The sequence below is a fragment of the Megalobrama amblycephala genome, linkage group LG2 (assembly GCF_018812025.1).
Source record: "Megalobrama amblycephala isolate DHTTF-2021 linkage group LG2, ASM1881202v1, whole genome shotgun sequence".
Taxonomy (NCBI): Eukaryota; Metazoa; Chordata; class Actinopteri; order Cypriniformes; family Xenocyprididae; genus Megalobrama; species Megalobrama amblycephala.
Window position 1 is genome coordinate 26,155,478 of NC_063045.1, and position 21,359 is coordinate 26,176,836.

General features: G+C 36.1%; 1 protein-coding gene across 1 annotated transcript in view; it reads right to left on the reverse strand.

Moving 5' to 3' along the window:
* Nucleotides 1-21,359, reverse strand: part of ahr2 (aryl hydrocarbon receptor 2) — a 67,016-nt gene that overhangs the window by 7,934 nt on the left and 37,723 nt on the right. The window contains exons 3-4 of the mRNA XM_048168604.1: nucleotides 4,836-4,960; nucleotides 3,673-3,762 (exon numbers count right to left, since the gene is read on the reverse strand). Of these exons, the coding sequence (XP_048024561.1) occupies nucleotides 3,673-3,762; nucleotides 4,836-4,960 (215 nt within the window). The remainder of the gene's footprint in view (nucleotides 1-3,672; nucleotides 3,763-4,835; nucleotides 4,961-21,359) is intronic.

Below are 21,359 nucleotides of genomic sequence, written 5' to 3' on the forward strand. Positions count from 1 at the left end.
TAAACAGTATATACAATGTTTCTTAATTTTATGCAACCAACAAAATGGTAGTATATCATATATATACAAAATGTTGCCCAGCCCTATTAAAAACTGAATTTTGAGGAGTAAAACCACAGAAGATGTAATCAGGACTATGAAAAATCTCTTAAATAAAAATGTCTGAAACCAGCATAATTAAATAATGTAATTGAAAGTATGCGAATAGTTATAAGCAACCTAAGTCACAACAGGTGTTCAGACCGCTGTAGCAGCGGGTATGCATTTATGCGTTTGTGTTTGCAGGTGGTGCAGGCTTGCCTGACTGCGTAACCGTAGCGACCTGGACTTGCATTACATGCTAGAGAGGGAAAGTCACACTCTAGGGAAATTGATTTAGTGAGGAAAAACAGGTACGCAATAACAAGCACACACTATAGGCCTGTGTACAGATGCACATCAACAAACACAATGACACCAGAGGTCTTATTCACATATCATACAGGGTGTATATATATATATATATATATATATATATATATATGTATGTATTGTAATATTTGTCTGTGCTTAGAGCGAGAATGTGTATTTGAGTAGACATTGTGTAATGTATAGCCTACTTGCTATCATTGTTGGATATAGTAAAGAAAAAGCTATTGTTAATATGATCTATACATGCAATCTATACATACAGTACACAACAGGAACACATACATAAGATCTTTTACAGAACTGGCTGCGGTTTACACACAGACAAACAGGTTTTGCAAGTTCTTCAATGAAGTATCCAAACATTCAATTTGACTCTCTTTGATGTTCTTTTTCTGAGCTTCTCCTCTTTTATAAACAAAACCACACTATGTCCGATATGCACATCACAGGGTGAAAGAAAAAACACTTAATCGCCAAGTATTTGCAAATATTAGCTTACAAAAATTTGAATAAGCCTTCCAAACAGGACAAGGAACAAAACCTATGATCTGAACAACATTGCCTGGTTTGTTGACTATTAAAAAAATTAAAATAATAATTATAAAAAAAAAAAATCCTCACTGATGCCATAGTTGTTTAACAGTAAACTAATTTTTCTGAACAAATAATCAAACCCAGTAACCTCAGCACTTTTCACAACCTACTTTCACGCATCGGTTAGGGAATTATCCTGACGATAAGAGAAATTCATGACTGTAGAAAATGGCACGGCAGGTTAAACTCTCTAAAAAAGCCATTAGTCTTCCTTCAGGGTGAGGATACACTCAACAAACAAGTGAAGAATGATACAAATGTTTCCAGGAACATGACTCAACCACAGATTTGACAATTACACCAGATTTATTAATTGGCAATTGAAAAGCAATAGGATTGTTTGAGGCTGGTCAACTAATAATTATTTTTCTTGGTAAACAATACAAAGACACAAACAAATAACAAAACAAATTAAAGCTGCAAGTAGCGATGAAAGGGCCCTCGCACCCGTGGCTTTAGGAAACAGCACGTTGGGCAATTTGCATTTAAGTATATAAATATAGGAGGACAACGTCAGTCATTTGTATTTGCCACACTTCCTGCTACCAGCTGGTGGCGCTATGAATATAACTAAATGTTGGTGTGTAGATGTCTTCAGACCAGGGCACTTATCAAACGTGAAGTTTGAGGCAGATTGGACATTGTATGTACGAGTTACAACAACTTCCTGTTTCATGACCATAATAGCATGCTTTAGCGCTCAGCTAAGTGTTGCTAGCATATTTTAGTATGTTGCTAGTGTAACAGACGTAGGCTAGTAAGAGCTATGCGTGTAAACCTCACTCCCCTGACCTCTAGAGGTTCTCTAAATGCTATGTGACATATTGTTTACAAGCGGTTTTATTGATGTCTTTCCGCCATTGAAACACTTGATTGAGCGATTACATGAGGTATGACCGTTTCAGTAAGTTGTACTGTATCTACCAACATACCTTTGAATGTTCATTCATGTTTATTCTGTAACTAGTATTAAAGAGGAAGAGATGATCGCATTCACTCGCGCTCTGCGCTGCCGGTTTGACGCCAAATCAAAGAGTGTCAAAACGGCATTTCTGTTTGAATTTCGTGATTTCGTGGACAGAATTTGAAGGATGACACTTTGTTTCTTATCGAAAGTAACAAAACGCAGAGCTGTGACAGGCTGCCACAGACACACCCTTCAACGAAAACTCAAGATCTTTGCAATTTAACATCGCTAAGGCCTCTAAGGCCTCTAAGGCCTTTAGATTAGACTGACCAAATATGATGTTGTTCTGGTTAAATCTCAATGAGAAGTTAATCTCAGTGTAAAACATGACATTTCCTGTTGCCCGCAGGTGGCGCTATGACTGTCACTGAATACTGGCATCTAGATGTCTTCAGGTCAGGACTCTGGTAAAACATGAAGTTTGGGGCAGATCGGACACTGTATGCCCAAGTTACAATAACTTCCTGTTTCATGGGGAAACATCGAATTTTGTCAGGCCTCCAAGGACACTCCCTTTAGAGGGGCTCTATGTAAGATTTTTACTTTAATAAAGCATAAAAATACCCCAATATGTTTGCAGATATTTAGGAAACATGCTAAATTCACCTACTTGTTTCTCAGAAAAACAATGCTACAGCCAGATATTCTACTTTGAAAATGTGCGTTCCGTGTTGGAATGTCTGTCTTTGTTTTGGTCTGTACGAAACCGTGTGCTGCCAGTTTATCCAATAGTATTTCAACATCACAGGTTGCCAGTTGGCGGAAAACACGCATATTGCAACCATGGAAACCAACAAACAAACTTGTTCAGAGAATCGCAGATTCTACTTGACCTAAAAGCCTCTGAATCCATCTAAAAATCTCTATGAACAACAGCATATTAAAACAGATAAATCAACTCATCAGCTTACAGTGTTTAAGTCTCCTCAGCTTTCATTGTGAATTGCGCTCCCTATTGTTGCGTCTTTGAACGAGGGGGCGGGCAAAAACAATATTTTGAATTTGGACTGCAGTACCTATTTTGAACACTGGGTGTCATTCCTACATAGAGCCCCTTTAACGTAAACTCTAGATCGTCGCAATTTAATGTCACAAAGGCCTTTAGATTAGACTGACCAAATATGATGTTGCTCTGATTAAAGCTTTAGGAGGAGTCTGCAAAAATACAATGTCTGGAAATGGCAAAAACTGCAAAAAGTTTGCAAAGAAAATTCAAAATATCTCACTTCCTGTTGTATTTTCAGATTTTGCATCCACTGACTTTTTTGTAGGTATTGGGCTGTTACATGTGTCTACCGAATTTCATACCTGTACGTAAAACGTAGCGGAAAGGGCGCTTAATTGAAATTTTGTAGGTGGCGCCATCGAGTCCTTTTGCCACACCTAATTCTGAAACCCATATCAGACATAAATTTTCACCACTTCTGATGTGTGTGCAAAGTTTCATGAGTTTAAGCATGTTTAGGCCCTCAAAAATGCGATTCATTTCAGAGAAGAAGAAGAATTGATCGAGCAATTACAATAGGGTCCTCACACCATCAGTGCTCTGGCCCTTATAAAGGTGGGAAGAGGCCTAGCTTTTGTTTAAGCCGCTTACCAGCAATATTTGTGTTGATTACAAAAATTTCAACGTATGACAAGATGACTAATGTTTAATAAAAGCAGTACTTCCTAAAGAAAGGTTTTTAAAGCAAACTCACCTGATGGAAGCCCAGGTAGTCCTGTATAGTTGGAGACGCATAAAACACGTAACCTTCGGCGGTGACAACCAGCACAAAGCCACTGAGCGCCTGAAAACAAAATTAGACAGATGTGTTTGAAGTGTTAAAACATGTTAACAACAGATTGCACACCAAGTCAAAGCTGTATGGATCAGAATATTTCATAACCAAAAACAGACATTTTAATTTTTGGTTTGTTTTATGCTAAACACACAGCGGCTGGGATTGTGAGTGTGTAAGACTGTGGATGGGTGGGAGTAATGGGGCCATTTTTCTTCTTTTACATCTTTTTTTTTTCATGTAAACATCCCATGTAATTAGCCAGGCTTTTGTTAAGGTGTTGAACATGACAACAGACAGGGGGTGAATATCGCCGCTAGTCACGCACAGGAACCAACAGCCCTCAAACAATGGGGAGAGAGAGAGACTGAGTTGTGGCTGAAAAAGAAACTCACAATATTTGTAGGTGGAAAGCAACATGTGATATAGTTTACAAAGAAAAGATAACATTGCTCAACAGCAGAGAATCTCGATTGCTCAGACTTCATTCCATTTCACCAAGCGTGACAACAGCTAGTACAATAAACAAAATGTCAACCCAACTTTCCTTCATGAGTTTATGACATGGAAGCTGAAGTGTTTTATTTGAGCGGGTATAGATGGTCTTCATGGCTGCTGTTTATTTTATTCTCCTTCCAAGGAATCAGGAAACATTTACACATTTACCTGTTACGCACACACACAAACATAATGGGAAATTAACCAACTTTTTTGCGCAGCCCAGAGTGATAGTCTGCATGAATAAATAAAGATGGAGCAAATGAGGACATACAAAAGTGAGGGATGATTTTCCTGAATTGGTAGAAACAGATTTAAGGCCCCTGCAAATAGCTAATGACCTCTGACCTTAGACTGACGTGGCGAAAAAAGGGAAGACCTCCCAGAAGATGATTCTTATCACTTTCACACAAACTCACACAAAGATCTGGGCCATTTTAGGTGGGAAATGAGGTGCAAGGTGTTAATAGAATGTGTTTATGTTGAGTGTGAGTGTATGTAATCAAGTGGGAGGTCGGTATGAAGATTTCTGGTAATTCTGAAGGAAAGAGATCAAGGAATTGGCGCATTTCCATGCGTTTTACCTGCAACAACAGGTCCCCTTCTGAGAAACTGATTCCATCCAGACTGGTGGCCGTCTGTCCATTTCCTCCAAATGTCACTGACCGGTCATTTAGCCATCCGTTTCCTCCTGTCTTTTTGATTGTGGCTAAAGCAAAGAGAGAGAGAGAGAGAGAGAGAGAGAGAAAGAGTATCGGTTACCACCATGAATGTCATTCTATGCCAGTTTGATAAGGAGATTGTTTTTGTAAGATTTCAGACAAAATAAAATAAATATATAATCGAAATAAACCATTTCTTCAAAATAGTCCATTAACATGGATGGAGACAGGCCAAAAAGCATTAAAATAAAATAACTTTACAGGAGTTTGAGCTACATGTAAGTAAAGTTAGCACCAGCTATTCATCAGTAAAAAAAAAAAAATCACACAGTGAAAACATCACGAGCTAGCAGAAAGTTGCTACCCTTTGACTTTGAACTCAGGAAGAAACTAGGACTAACATGATCAATCAACGTCATCAACAGTTTCCTCTTCAGATGTCTTGAACTCTGTACGGTGTTTTTTTTATTACTCGCCTTCTCATTCTCAACATGTACCAAGCAAAAATGTGTTTAAAAACAAGGGCCATTATAGTCGAATTTACAAGGTGCTAGTCAAGGAAACAAATTGTTTATTAGATAAAGCTTCTTTTGCTGAACATTTCAGTCTTGCCCATTTTGGTTACACAAGCTACAACTTCAACATCATGGGCAACTAAATTTGCTAACATGTTACGATATCAATGAGGAACCGCTGAGGTAAACTATGAAGTAAACTGTGAGGCAAAGCCTATGGTAAAATCTAAGGTAAACTGAAGAACAATAAAAAAAAAAAAAAAAAGATATAATCATATAAAATATGAGGCAAACTTAAAAAAAAAAAAAAATCTAAATCCAACTTGAGGTAAAATCTTATTTAAACTAAAGTCAGAGGTAACATTTCAAGTAAACTGAGATGAAATGAAACTACGATGAAACTAAGCTCTAAAGCAAACCTGCAAGGTAAAATGTGAAGTAAATTGATGATAAAATCTGAGATGAACTGAGGTAAAATCTGTGGTGAACTAAGGTAAAATCTGAGGCAAAATCTGAGGTAAATGTGGATTAAAGTTTGAGACTAAATAAGGCAAAAGGTGAAGTAAGCTCTAAGTTAAACCAAAAGGCAAAATGTGAAGAGATATATCTTGAAATAAAATGAGGTAAAATCTGTGATGAACAGAGGTAAAATATGAGGTAAAAATCTGAGGTAAATGTGAAGAATTGTTTGAGACTAAATAAAGTAAAATCTTTGATGAACTCTGAGATAAAAAGCGAAGGTATACAAGGTAATATGAGGTAAATTTGTGGTAAACTCTGATGTAAAATCTGGGTTCACTTCTTGAAGCTCAGCAATAACCACAATGTACTTGTGACAGAGTCTTTTTTAATTCCTGCTCTCAGAGAGAAAGAGAGAGAGAGAGAGAGAGAGAGAGAGAGAGAGAGAGAAATTTCAACACTTTCACAGCACACACATTTTTTGCATGGATTTACCGGACGTCTGAACGCACAAATACACACACACACACATCAACACTCTCACTTCACACACTGCAATTTGTAATGTGCGAGGAAAAAAGTACAGTTTTCTAAGTGTACAAAAGAACCTCAACTAACATCATTAAGAATAGCACAGATAAACAATTTCACATTTTCAGTAGCAGCACCACAAACTGTTTTTCTGTGGTTTCACCACATTTTCCATACATTCCATATCAGTAAAGTGTAATTTCAAATTCACATCGGTAAAATGAATGATAAACTAACTGATAAATCACATCTCTCATGTTTATCGTCAAGTAGTGCATGTTTGACTTCAGTTGGGAGGTTTTTTTTGTGTGGAAATGTCTAGCGCTAGGCTAACGCTGAGCTAACATAAGCCAGTGGGTGCGGCTCGCTAAGCCATTTCCTCCCTGACCGGCGCAGATGCTGTGCTATTTCTAGACCTTATCAAACGCTCTCTATCGTAACCCTTGGAGGAAAAAAAAAGAAGGGAGGGAAAAAAGAAGAAGTGGAGGAGGGGAAAGAACAGCGTTTTTCTGCTAGGGACCAAAAATATCTCCCCACAGGACACAGATGTTGAGAGATTATTTGGCGAGGAGAAAAGCAGAGGCGAACGCAAACCACTTTAAACAAGGACCGCTGATCGGTCTGGCAGTTTAAATTGCAGACGAATGTTAAAAAAAAAAAAAAAAAAACAACGGAAAAGAGAAAAAAGGAGAAAGACAGAGACAACAACAAGGTTCTGTAGACGTTCACCACAGATCTTGATGAAGAAGTAAATAGGGGTGTAATACAAACTCTGCCACCACACCAAAGAAATAACTACAGTACGGATAGCAAAGAGAGCGAGGGGAAACTCTTGATGAGGAAAACAGACCACTTGGCCCCTAGCGCTTGCTAGGCTTCTGAAGCTAAAGAGCGCAAGCATACACAAAGTAAGGCAGCTGCTCAGGAGTCTCTGAGTCTACTGACACACAACAACTCATTGACAGAACTCCACACAATTGTGAGCCAGCCAAAACGAGTTTGCGTTTGGCTTTGCCCCTGCTGAACCCTCTCCGAAGGTCTGGATGTTCCTGGCACGCATGTCCGTCAAACATTGGCAGCCTATTGGCTGTGTGGTCCCGTTCCGACTCTGTATTTAAAACTTAAGTCTTTCATAAGCATATCGTGCCTGTTATTAAAAATGGAGGTTTGTGGAACATCTATGTAATCACGATTCACCTCTTCTTTATGGATCGCACTGACCTGCTTCCAGAGATGAATAAAATGACTAAGTCCGGTGGCCTAGTGGTCATGAGGTGGACACACGCACACACACACACACACGCACACACACACACACACACACACACACAAAATCAGAACCGCCAATCTATTGCCGTCTGTTCATCTGCCATTACAGTAATTCAACACACATGGCCCCTCAATGCAACCACGACGTGCTCTTTCCCTCGCGTTCCCTCTCTCCTTCTGTTGTACGTCTCCCTGTACGTACTCTTTCATTTCGTACTGGCGATCTCTCGACCGCAATCTCTGAACCCGTTCTCCACTTGCCATGTGTAACTGGAGAAAGTAGGAGGTCTGGTGTGGATGGAGTTCAGGAACAGTGTGAACTTGTCTAGTATGGGTCATTAAATCTACTGAAAGGCCCAATCTAGGCCCTGGTGCCTCCCACTTGATGAGCTCATTTTTTATCTGCCTCTCATCTTTTCTGTTCTGTTCTTTCTTTCATCATAAAACTCTCAGTAATTGTGCTCAAATTAAGCCAGATTTGAATGCAAGCTTGCAGTTGATTGTGCAGGACTACACCCTTCCTTGAAAACCAATGATACCCAGTTACGAGGAGGCTTTTTGACCAGAAGGTTAAGCTCATCTTTGAGAACATCTTGATTATCCTGATGATAGTTTTTTTTTTTTAATGCTGTTACTGTCGAAACCCTGAACTAGTGATGCATGAAATGAATTTTTGATGAACAAAAATGATTTCAGCCCTCCAAAACTATTTCGTTCAAAACCGAAATGTATTTATTTATTTTTTCCCCCCACTGTTTCGGCAGCCAAAATTTTCTATACAGCACTACCCAGAACATTACCTATCATTGAATCACTGCATTAACTTTTGTCAAGTTTTTAGTATTATCTACAGTATTATCTAAGAGAAACCTAAAACAATGTTAATAAAAAGAACAATGTCAAAACACTCATGTACTAGTTGCTAATACAGCTGCTAGTAATGGTTTAAGGCCCCGGTATACTTCAAGCGAAGTTCTTTTTCATTCTTCGTTTAGGGGTAAAACGAAGTTCGAAATGCGTGACCAGCGATATACTGTAAACGAAAGTCTGACGCCGTCCACACTGCTGAGAGCGACGGTTAGACGAATATGTAAATATGTGCCATGCACTTTCTTCTCAGTAACAAAATAAACACAACAAAAATGAGAAAACAGCAAGCATGTATTATAGAAAGCATAAGAAAAGCATCTGATCATAACAACATGGGTATGTTAGCACGAGCTCTGCAAAGTAGCACTGCAGTCACGTCACATCTTCATTTGGCACTTTATTCAATAGATTGCTTAAAATCAAGCAGCTTTACAGTATCAAACATGAAAAACAGTGTTAGTGCCTAATTTTTTTCAAGCACAACTTCATTTTGTACAATAAAGCGTCTATCCAGTGTGTTCATGTTTTCACCCACGGAGCTCTTACCTCGACGAACTCAAACACACGCAATGAGTCAAAGACGCGTCCAACGCGAGTGAAGGCGGCGCCTCAGCGCACACCTCCTATTACGTTATCGTCACTGACCAATGAGTCACTGACTTTTCCTGAAAGTTCGCTTTGGCAAGCCATTTCGAACTTCCAAAATGAACACAAAACGAACTTTGTTTTGGCCTGATTTTGTTCAAAATGACGTCACATCAGTTCATTCTTCGATTTCGTCTGTAAGTATACCGGGGCCTTTAGTTCTTTAGTTCTAGACCCACATCTGAAGGCATTAGCAAATCTCCAATACACAACACATTCTGCTAGTGTCTGGATAGCGTCTGCCGCAAATGCGAAGGGAGGCACACTGTGTGTTCCTGAGGGTTCAAGAGAGTGAAAAATTAAGACTGAGAGAGAACGAGTGAGGGAAACCCACTGGGCTCTCGTTTGGCCTGTGGTTTAATAACCTCGCGTGCTGAGAATGACTGCATCTTTGACAGCACCTGAACCCTATTAGCTAACAAACTGGACCACTTCCCAGACGTTTACCAATCCTTTTCTTCACCTCCCTTGACACTGAAAATGTTGGTCTATAGGAATATTAACCTCTCCTTCTCGGTCTCATTCTTTTCTTTCTCCCATTTATTGACATTCATAAAAGTGTAAACCCTGAAAGAACATAAAATGCAATGTGAAAATAAATGCTAAGCTATACCGCACAAAATACGCCAGTGCAAACCCAAACAGCTGTTATGTAAAATCTGTGGAGACAAGTTTCATAGCTGTGAAAAGTACGTAATTTTTATATATTCTTAATAGAGAACAAACAGTCTTTGTCTGCATGTACAAACACATAGTTAATGTTAACATGCTCTTGTCAGGTATCAACATTGCTTGATCTGTGTTTTAACACCTCCTGATTTTCAGGGTAAGTTTTTCGAAATGCTGCCAAGTTGTTTTATTTCCTTGTTTGTATGCGATACAGTCGAACGTAATTCTGCCGAGCAAAGCGAACACAGTCGATTTTTATTGAACATATAGAAACCCACAGCATTCAAAGAGTTTGTGCGACAGGTAGGTCTCGTCTTATATTCTGGCAAAATATGAGCCTCTGTACATAAATGCGCACACTGCACCCACCCACTGGGATTTTAAAGGCTTTGAAACCCCAGTGCTGAATTGAGCCATTGTTTTACGCTGTCAGAAAAACCTTGACTCTGACTTTGATTCTCTCCCTGTCTCTGTGGTGGGGGGCAGGTTTAGACTTGAAGGTATGAGGACTGTGGTATCTGTGTCTTCCAAGATACCTCTCTAACACACATCTCTGCAGTTTCTGTCTCTTGACAGTGTGCCAAACGAGCGTTTTCTAACCAGGCCTAATTGAAAGTCTATGGGGGCAATTTATTAATATAACACTGATGCCGCTGTTTATTTACAAATGCTGCACAGTACAATTCCCAATTTTGAGAGAAAGTGATAGGTTGCAAACAATGCAGACAATGTGTCTGGATATTAGCCTGGTTATAACGGTTTTCTCCATCATTTTTATATATAACAGATGTCATTATCAACAGAAATGAACACAAAATAACAACTGATTTCTGTGGGTGGAGCAAGCAAATAGCACTTTTTGCCTGTTGAGTTTTGTGAAAAAGTGAAACCACTAATGAGTCTAATTTACACAGAAAGTTATTGAAATAAAATGTTATAAATTTACATTAGGCCCTATATATTTTTTTAAATGAAATACTTTTAAATATTTTATTTAAAAAGTAATACTTTTAAAGAATGCTTGTTCATTGTAAAAAGAATGACAATATAAAATATTATTATAAATAATATTCTTAAATCTTGAAAGTATTTAACTGAAATACTCACAGCAGAGTGTTATTTCAGCGTGAGGCGAGGTATGTGCCTGAAGCGATGCGATAAATTCCGTCTGTTTCCCTGAGGGAATTATGAAAGGTCATGACCTGTGCCTGTACATGTTTGTGTGACCCTGATGTCATCTTGACAATGAACTGACCTGGTATTTTAACCAATCAAATGCCTGTCACAAGCATTATCAAAACATACCTTACTAGCCAATAAATCTCTCTAGTACTAGTAATGACAGTAATGGTAGTAGTGTACGTACACTATAGCAGTGTAAACTAATATTTTACTGTTGCTTTGTGTTGTTCTTGTACTGTTCTTTCAACACTTTTTCAATAAAGTATGTTGTCATTCTACAGATGAAGGGACAAACACAGCGAGCATGAAAAGAGGCCGAGAGCAGAGCAGGAAGAGTTGTGTAAAAGAGACGGGGTGGAGGGGGATCATGAGACTTGTTGTACAACCGCTTTACTGTTTACATAGCCTGTTTTCTGTCAGGCAAAAGCATTAAAGTTGAATTGGCCCTCTTTGTCAAAGACACATTGTGAGAGCATGGTCTGAATGTTTCTGTCGAACCAAGTGTAAATTACGCCATCGTCATATCCATTCATTTTAGTCCAGGGATAAAATAACTGAAATTAATGTTTTTAATCAACATAATCATTTTGATAATAATAATAATAAATTTTAGACACTATTATATTAGTCAACATTAACTTTCATTATTAATTTATAACTATTATTAATTTAGAATATATACATAAATAAAATAAAAATATAAGCAATATATACAGTAAAACTAACATTTTAGTTGACGACAAAATGTTGTATTATATATCTCCACAAAAGCAAAAAAATTATTAATTTAAAACATATATAATAAAAATATATTAAGTAATATATTTATAATATATATTTATTAGATAACTCATATTCATTTTAGTCAATGAAAATATTTTAGTTGATAAATTATTTTTAAAATTTTATTTTAATCTATTTTAGTCAATTAAAATAACATTTTAGTTGGATATATATATATATATAAAATTCAGCTTTGCATCACAGAAATAAATTACATTTTAAAAAGTATTCAAACAGAAAACAATTATTTTAAATTGTAATAATATATCACAATATTACTGTTTTTACTGTATTATTTATTAAATGAATGCAGCCAGTGTGAGCATAAAAGGCTTCTTTTAAAAACATTTTAAAAAAATCTTACTGATCCCAAACTTCTGAACGGCAGTGTATATACTATGACTAAAAATAAATAAAACAGATTTTGCTCTCTATCTCTCCCTCCCACTCCATCTGCTGTGAACTCTGCTCATGCCCACACAAACAGACTTGACCCTTGACCTCTGGAGACAGAGCGCAGTCCAGCGGTGCTGTCGGGAGATGTTGCACAGTTTATATTCTGCCGTTGTGTTTGTGTGCGTGGGAGATGTCTGTTTAATTTGCTCTGATCACTGTAACCATGCCATGATAAAGGGCAGGCTGGAGGAAATTCGACCCAGCGGTCAACAACCAGAGGCCTGAACGCTAGAGTTTATGGAGGCATTTCTCAAGCTTGTATGTTGACATTGCACAATTAATTCAATTAATGTTAAAACAGCTTCTGTCCCTAAACGTTACAACAAAAACAATGTCAAAAGTCTGTCTACAAATGTCGGTCTACACGAGACTGAAGTGCTGTCAACATATGTTGACCAGACGTCCTGTTTTCCCCGGGACACTCCCGTATGTCAGCTGTATTTTTAGTGTCCTGACTTTATGAAAAAAATCATGTTTTGTCCCATTTTTCTTCTTTCCAAAATGGTCTTTGCTAGGTGATCATAAAAGCGAGTAGTAGTCTTCTGTCATGCGAGAAAAGACTAATTAAAGGTAGCCAATCTCGTCATAGTATATTTTGGAGAACAAAATTACTACTTAATTCATATCGATTAACCTGCAGTTAGTGAAGGTGGAGGAGATCAAGTCAGGCATGAAGATGTCTCCAATCAAAGAAGCGTGTGTGTACATTTAACGAAGATCTTCAAAAAGAGTTTATCAAGTTGTTTTGTGCAGTAAGTTGTGAAAAAAAAAAAAAACCTCAATGTGTCATTCAGTCTGAGAGTGACTGTCCATGTCATTAATAAAACAACAAAAGATGTTAAATAAACGTTTACATGCGAAATAAACCTACTGTGCCTGAAAAAAAAAAAAAAAACAGTTTATTTAATTTGTATCTCTATCGTATTTGTCCTATTGTTTGTAATTTGCTTCTTTGTTCTATTTTTATGTAACAAAAATAAAATAACTATATGACAAGCTTTTTGTATGTCTCCAACAACTCATTGGAGAAGTGAAATTGGGTGTTTACTTTAACATCTGAAAAAGCAGAAGTTCACAAGAACAAAATGTGCACAGACTGACGTGGTTTCACTGAGGTTTGGACTTGTTTGTTTAGGGTCAGGTGGGATATGATTGGGTGATTCGTTCAGAAGGTCGACAGAGATAGTGTTTGTGTTGCACATCGAGTGAGGGAAAGGCCTAAAGGGCGCCAAAACAGTCAAGGAGGAAATCTGTGTGTGTGAAGAACGAAAAAGGGCGACATTCTTCAATCCAGAGATCTTAGGGTGACTCAACATTCAGAGCAGGAAAACCACATCCTGAGATTTGTTCGCAGCAATTACATTGATAAGGAGACAGCCAGCTGGACAATAACTGTTGTTGAGATGTGGGGACAGCAAATGGAGGGAGAACAAGGGTTTTTGTTTCAGTTCTACAAAAAAAAAAAAAAAAAAAGTGGGCGAGACTTCAGGAAGGAAGAATGGATAAGTGATGAGTTCTGCTGAAAACTGAAAACAAGTCTTTGAAGATCCACTACTATAGTCTGATGTTTCATTAAACTATTACATAGGCTTTAAACAAATAAATACAGCATAATAAACAAACAAACAGACAAACAAACAAAAGTTACTTAAATAAAATAAAAAATGTTTTTATTTCTTCTTTTGTTCAAAAAACAGGTAGATCCACCATAGGTTTTAAACTAATAAATACAACATAATAAACAAAAACAAACAAACAAAAGGAACTTTTACTTATATAAAATAAAAAAATGTTTCCAAAATGTTTTTATTTCTTCTTTTGTTCAAAAAACAGGTAGATCCACCATAGGTTTTAAACAAATAAATACAACATAACAAACAAACAAACAAACAAACAAAATCTGTTACTAAAATAAAATAAAAAATGTTTCCAAAATGTTTGAATGTCTTTTCTTGTTAAAAAAACAAACAAAAAACAGGTTGATCCACCATAGGTTTTAAACAAATAAATACAACATAATAAACATCAATAAACAAACAAACAAATAAAATAAGAACAGTTAATAAAAAAAGCAAAAAAAAAAAAAAAGCAATTAATTAATTTTTTAAGTAGAAGTAAAAGTAAGATATTAAAAGAAAAAATGGTAACACTTTAGTATAGGGAACACATATAAACTATTAACTACAACTTTTCCCTCAATAAATTCCTAATTTACTGCTTATTAATAGGTAGTAAGGTAGTTGTTAAGTTTAGGTATTGGGTAGGATTAAAATGTAGAACAAGGTCATGCAGAATAAGGCATTAATATGTGCTTAATAAGTACTAATAAATAGCCAATATTATAGAAATATGCATGCTAATATGTAGTTTAACTAGTTGAAGTGTTAACTAGCTAATAAGTAGTTTAACTAGTTAAAAGACCCTAAAATAAAAGTGTTATCGAAAAAATATTAAAATATGTCTTTTCTCATTTATAAAACAAGTAGATCTACCATGGACTTTAAATAAATAAATAAACTGCTAATAAAATAAAACAAAATAAACAGGTAGATCCACCTCAAATTCGGGCATTGGCCGAGCCAAGTTAAGATGCTCACATGATTATATTTAGCAATATGTTTTAAATGTCAACATTGATTGACAGAATGTTTCCTGGAAACATTGCAAATGATTCATTGCTGCAAGTTATTGTTCCTCTATATTTCTTACACTATTAATGTCACAAAAAATAATGTTTTTATTATTAATATTTCTCCCATTGGATAAGTCTACTTTACACCATGAAATAAAATTTCACCATATGTGTCATAATTAATTCTAAAATATATCACAGAAGTAAAATGAGATGCAATCTCTATTTCATGTGTCTATTTGTCCAAAGAGAAGTCTAAATTAGCATCGCCTACCAAACCATCTATTTATACAATAGTCCAAACTAGACCATTTTCCAGCCGATGGCTGTGTAACATTGGCAATAAGAGTATCTTGGATGGATGTGTGCGTTTATGAATTTATGCACGAGCATAGCTGGAGGTAAGTTTACATGCGCATCAGACTCAGTAATAAACGGCCAACATTACACTTAAGGTTGTGAGCCAAAGCCAACATCAAACCAACACAAACGGGTGAGAGAACAAAACAAGGGCAAGCAGCGGCCTGCGTCTCACAGAGAGAGAGAGCAAGAGATGGACAGATATTGGATTGGGATGCAGCCAAGTGTGTATCAGTCCTGGCTTCCCGTCAACGAAACTCAACAGAAACGCTGCGATCCACAGGTGTTGAGTCAGGTCTTGTTTTTTCGCGTGTTATTAATATCCCTCCAGAATTTCTTTGGGAACGTCTGATAAGCGGTCGCATTTTTTGCAGCAAACATTGCCGTTTTGGCAGGAGTTGAGTCAACCGGATGGCCGTTTTCTACTGTAAATCACCTTGTGGCACGAAAATGGGGAGAGATAAAGAAAGAGCGCCAGAAAATTCGCTTGACCGCACGTCGAAATGGAAAATGTGGCTGAAAAGCGAGCTCTCTTTTTCTTGGCAGCTTTGCTCTCCGCTCGCTTCCCTGCTGCTCTTAATTACCAAACTCCATATCCTTGTGTAACCAAACCCTTCTCTCCCCGACCCCTTTCCTCTGCCGCCTCCTTTCCCTCCCTCTCTATCTGTTCTCCTCCTTCACTGGCTGATCTCCGTCCCAAAAACTTCGGCAGTGGTTGCCAGGGTTGAAAGTTCGCACGCTCGCTCCTCACGCAAGGCTTGGGCTCTGCTTAGTTCTCACTCAGCACTTTCACACACATACAGACACACACACACACACACACACACACACACACACACACACACACACACACACACACACACACACACACACACGTATATGTGTTTTACAGGGAATCTCCATAGACATAATGGTTTTAATATTGTACAAACTGTATATTCTATCCCCTACACTACCCTTTCACCTAAACCTACCCATCACAAGAAACTGCATTTTCTGAATTAAAAAAAAAAAAAAAAAAAAACACCGTTTAGTATGTTTTTTAAACCATTTGGTTTACAAGGACACAGGAAATGTCCTCATAAAGCATGTTTACGTTGTAATACCCATTTCATTATACACATTTGTGTCCTCATAAACCATGTATACAAGAACACAGAAACACACACACACGGCGCCCTGCTCCATTCTCAAAAGCAGTGAATTCCACGCTACTGCCGCCAATACACACTCTTCTTCCTAAGCCCGGCTGCAACCATGCAGCTGCCAGCCAGGTAAACACACACACACAAAGCAGCTCATTGTTGCAGGAGCTGGCCTTGACCTGTTTAATAAAGACATGCTGGGAGAGGGAGAGAGGGGAAAGCAAAGAAAATGAGAGCGGGAAATGGAAAGAAAAAAAAAAAAGAAGCAAATTAGAAGGAAGGATAAAAACAGCATCTTTTCCTTCTTTCACCTGGATGTTTGTCAACACAAATGACAATTTTTTCAAATGCTGCTTTTGCCTCTGGTCAACAGTCTCATTTCTTGTAATTTTTGTTGGCTTTAAATGAATAAATAAATGCTGAAACCAAGATTCAATAAATAACTTTGCATTTAATTTTTTCTAAAAAATTTAAGTATTCATTAAATACAATCTTGGCCTCTGACCAACAACCTTGTATTAGTGTCATTTTTGCTGACTTCATTTAATACTACAAAATATGGATGTGTAATATGCATAATATAACTGAATATGCATTTAAGGATTTTTGAATTAATTGCATGCTTATATATATATATATATATATATATATATATATATATATATATATATATATATATATATATATATATATATATATATATATATATATATATATATATATATATAGGCCTGCATTTATTTGATCAAAAATACAGAAAAAACAGTAATATTGTGAAATATTATTACAATTTAAAATAATGGTTTTCTATTTTAATATACTTTAAAAAATATTTTTTATTTCTGTAATGCAAAGCTGAATTTTCATCAGCCATTACTCCAATCTGTTGTGTCAAAAAAATCCTTTAGAAATAATTCTAATATGCTGATTTGATACTCAGTTATTATCAAAGTTGGAAACAGTTTTTTCAGGATTCATTGATGAATAAATAGTCAAAAAGAACAGCATTTATTCAAAATAGAAATATTTTATAACAATATAAATCTTTAATATCAATTTTTATCAATTTAACACATCCTTGCTGAAAAAAAGTATTAATTTCTTCCAAAAAGAAAGAAAGAAAGAAAGAAATACTGACCCCAAACTTTTGAACAGTAGTGTATATTGTTGCAAAAGATTTAATTTAAATAAATGCTGCTCTTTTTTAACTTTTTATTCATCAAAGAATCCTGAAAAAAAGTATCATGTTATGAAAAAAAATATTAAGCAGCACAACGTTTGTAATAAATCAGCATATTAGAATGATTTCTGAAGGATCATGTGACACTGAAGACTGGATTTAATGATGCTGAAAATTCAGCTTTGCATCACAGACATAAATTATATTTTAAAGTATATTATAATAGAAAACCATTATTTTAAATTGTAATAATACTTTACAATATTACTGTTTTTTCTGTATTTTTGATCAAATAAATGCAGGCTTGATGAGTAGAAGAAACTTCTTTCAAAATCATCCAAACCATATATATATATATATATATAACATTGGACTTTTTAATATTTTTATATTGTAATAATTTCACAGTTACTCTCCAAATTAATGTAGAAATAACTTAAAGACAGTATATTTTAAATATTTTGTTTAATGGCATATTTTTATGAATGAATGCCAGTATCACTGATACTAATACTAATATTGGTGTCTCTATGAAATTGATTTTTTTTAAAACATTAATTCTAGACATTCAACATTACAGTAAAATTGAAAGCTATCAATTTCAACATTTATTGGGCTTTAAAAAATAACTTTTAATTTAAGTGAACTTAAAACAATCTTCACATAAACCCATTATAATAAATGTCATATTTACCTGTGGCCTTACTACCCGTGTTACAGGTAGGCCTTAAATATAGAAAAATTGAATAAAGTTATTAAACACTTTACAGTCTTCACTGCATAAATTATAAATTATATAGAGATTAATCCTTATTAAAGCTGCAATTTTCTCTGTTACCTTTGTTCTTTGATTAACATTAATGACAGACATCACAGCAACTGGTTTATTAGGGTGCTGTCACTTTAAGAGCTGCCGCTGCCGAACATCCGACGTGGATCTGACTCGCATCTCATTTTCTCACAACCCTTTAAGGTCTTTTAAGACGTTATTTAACATTATGATGATACTCGACAAAACGGTCATTTTGGCAATTCTGTGTATTATTGTTTGTTCAAGCATGAAAGAGAACTCCATAAACAAAAAAAATATTAGGGGAAAACCATGGAAGACATGTAAATGCAAAATACTGGAATTCCATGGAGTTGTGTAAAGAGGGGATTTTAGAGTTTCTCTTTTACAAAGAGAATTTCTAATTCAGAAACTACCCACCCACTCCTCATTCCTAGGTGATTTTCCCCAACCGTTTCCTGGTCATGCTTTCTGTGCCTTTCAAATTTGCCCAGGGTTTCTTCAAAAAACAAAACGATAACTTTAAAACAAATATTACATCAGATTAATAAGAAAAAACATGATTGCACTCAGCATAAAGAGGAAAATCTAGACTGGAAGTGTCATCAGCCTTTTTTTTTTTTTTTTTTTTTTTTTAATTTAACTTACTTAACAACTTTTAAGTGTTTTTTAGTTTATACAATGGCCCAAATGCTGTCAGACAATTTGTACTTACATTAACGTTATATTTATTTACAAAGCCTGTAGTAATTTAGGAACTTTGTACGAAATCCATTACCAAGCAGTGACGGAACATTTCGGTGACAAGTTCTGATTACCGCACAAACTGTTTTAGAACTCTGCCAGGGTGAGATCATCAAGTTGCTGGCAACATCCTAAATGCATAAACAGTGTTTATGTTTCATAACAAACTCGCATTTAAAATCAATCCATCCATCTCACCCAATGAAAACACCCCCTCTCAATTTCCCTCTCTCAACTGATCTTGTTTCCTCCCTCGACCTCTCCGTCTAAATAAACTCTTAACATGCAATGCTACTGGCAATAAAGCCACTTTTCAGGAGAATCAGCCAACCACATCATTCATCAGAGCGAAGCGTTAGATAGAGAGAAATATATGCACTCGGCCTCTTGTTGCTTGGGCCTTTTTAGACAATTTACAAAACACACGCACACACTGTCGCAAAATGGCTGTCGTGGATGTTTTCTACGCAGCTTTTTCATGGCCAGGCCCTGAGAACATGTGTATTTGTATTTGTGTGTGGGTGGGTGTGGTTTGGTTTGGTGGGCTTCGGTCTAGCGAAGGCTACCATGGACAGGACGTACGCCAACCGCAAAGTTGCAAAGTAGTCTGGATCCTGACTACACACCCAGAGTTCCTCCTAATAATGCAGAACACTGCGGAAACACTTCCCAGAAGTCTCTAGAGAGCAGGGGTGGTGTGCCGAATATTATAGATGAACTGAAGAGATGCACGCCAGGTTGCTCGTTAAATATACACAATCTTGCCATATTCCAAAGACTGAATCACTTTCACTCACACAAGCTCTAAGTCATGCAAATCAGTACTAAAGAGGCATGTAAGGTCAAGAAATAGCAAATACATGACAAAATAGTATTCATATAATGGAGAGTTTCTCTAAATTTACATTCAAAGCTACTGTAAATGCAAATAAACACAGCTGTGACAGACTGATAATACAAAAATAAATAATAAATAAATAAATGTTTAATGGTAATATTTAAAATGGAAAAAATGTCAATAAATGGATGAAAAATCATAGCTATTTACTATGTATGTTTTTTTTAACTTATTTAAGATTATTTACTTACACCAATGTTCAATAAAAAGCATTTATGTCAAAACATTATTCTATTAATAGTTTTTTATTCTATTTATCATATTTACTTATTTAAATGAATAATTAAGTAAATAAATAAATATTGAATATTGTTGAATATTTTAATTTCTTTAACAGCATTTACTTGCAACCAATATTTAAAGGTGCCCTAGAATTAAAAATTGAATTTACCTTGGCATAGTTGAATAACAAGAGTTCATTACATGGAAATAACATACAGTGAGTCTCAAACACCATTGTTTCCTCCTTCTTATGTAAATCTCATTTGTTTAAAAGACCTCCGAAGAACAGGCGAGTCTTAACCCTTTCGAGCGTGAGTTTAAAATATTCTAACTGTCCCCCCAGAGTGAGTTTTTTTAAGGCGACAGTTATTTTAGAACATTTGCCTTTAATGTTTCCATGGCGACACGTCTTGCGTGTCACAAGCGCTGAACGCAGCAACAATAACACTGTATGACAGATGGATCGCTATTATTTAGTTTTTCCTTTTTTATTTAAAATATTCGCAAAATTGCTTACCATGTCATCAACTACATGATATTCCGATTCTCAAATATGTGTGAGTGAGTGTGTTTTGTCATTTTAAAACCTTTATAAATGATCTTTATCTTGATCTATAACGCGAGATGGGCGCCGCCATCTTAGTTTGCGCTGCAGTTCGCTGGGTCCTGTCAGTCGGATTTACAGCAGGTGAATTTATCAGTTTCTCCCAAAATATATGCAAGTAAGTGGCTGGTGAACTGGAAGAATAATAGAGTAAACTTTTTTAGTTACTTAGGCCCATTATGTGTGTCTGATATGAATAAATGTCTGCAAATTATATTTGAATTCACTGTTATTGCTGCTTCCACTGATGTCTTACATCAGTGTGTATTTTATAAACTCCAAATGTATTGTTTTAATGGTGCTTATGCGTATTTAAATGTCTGAAACCTTAAAAGAAACATTATGTGGCTGAAAACACTGCATAGCTGTGATATATGACAAGAGGGGCGTGCGTCCGTCTCACAGCCAAAGCGCGAAATCACAGTTTGAATCTGGCAGTTATGTGACGTCGCTGAACGTTCGAAATCCCATATGTGGGACTGTACGCCCAGG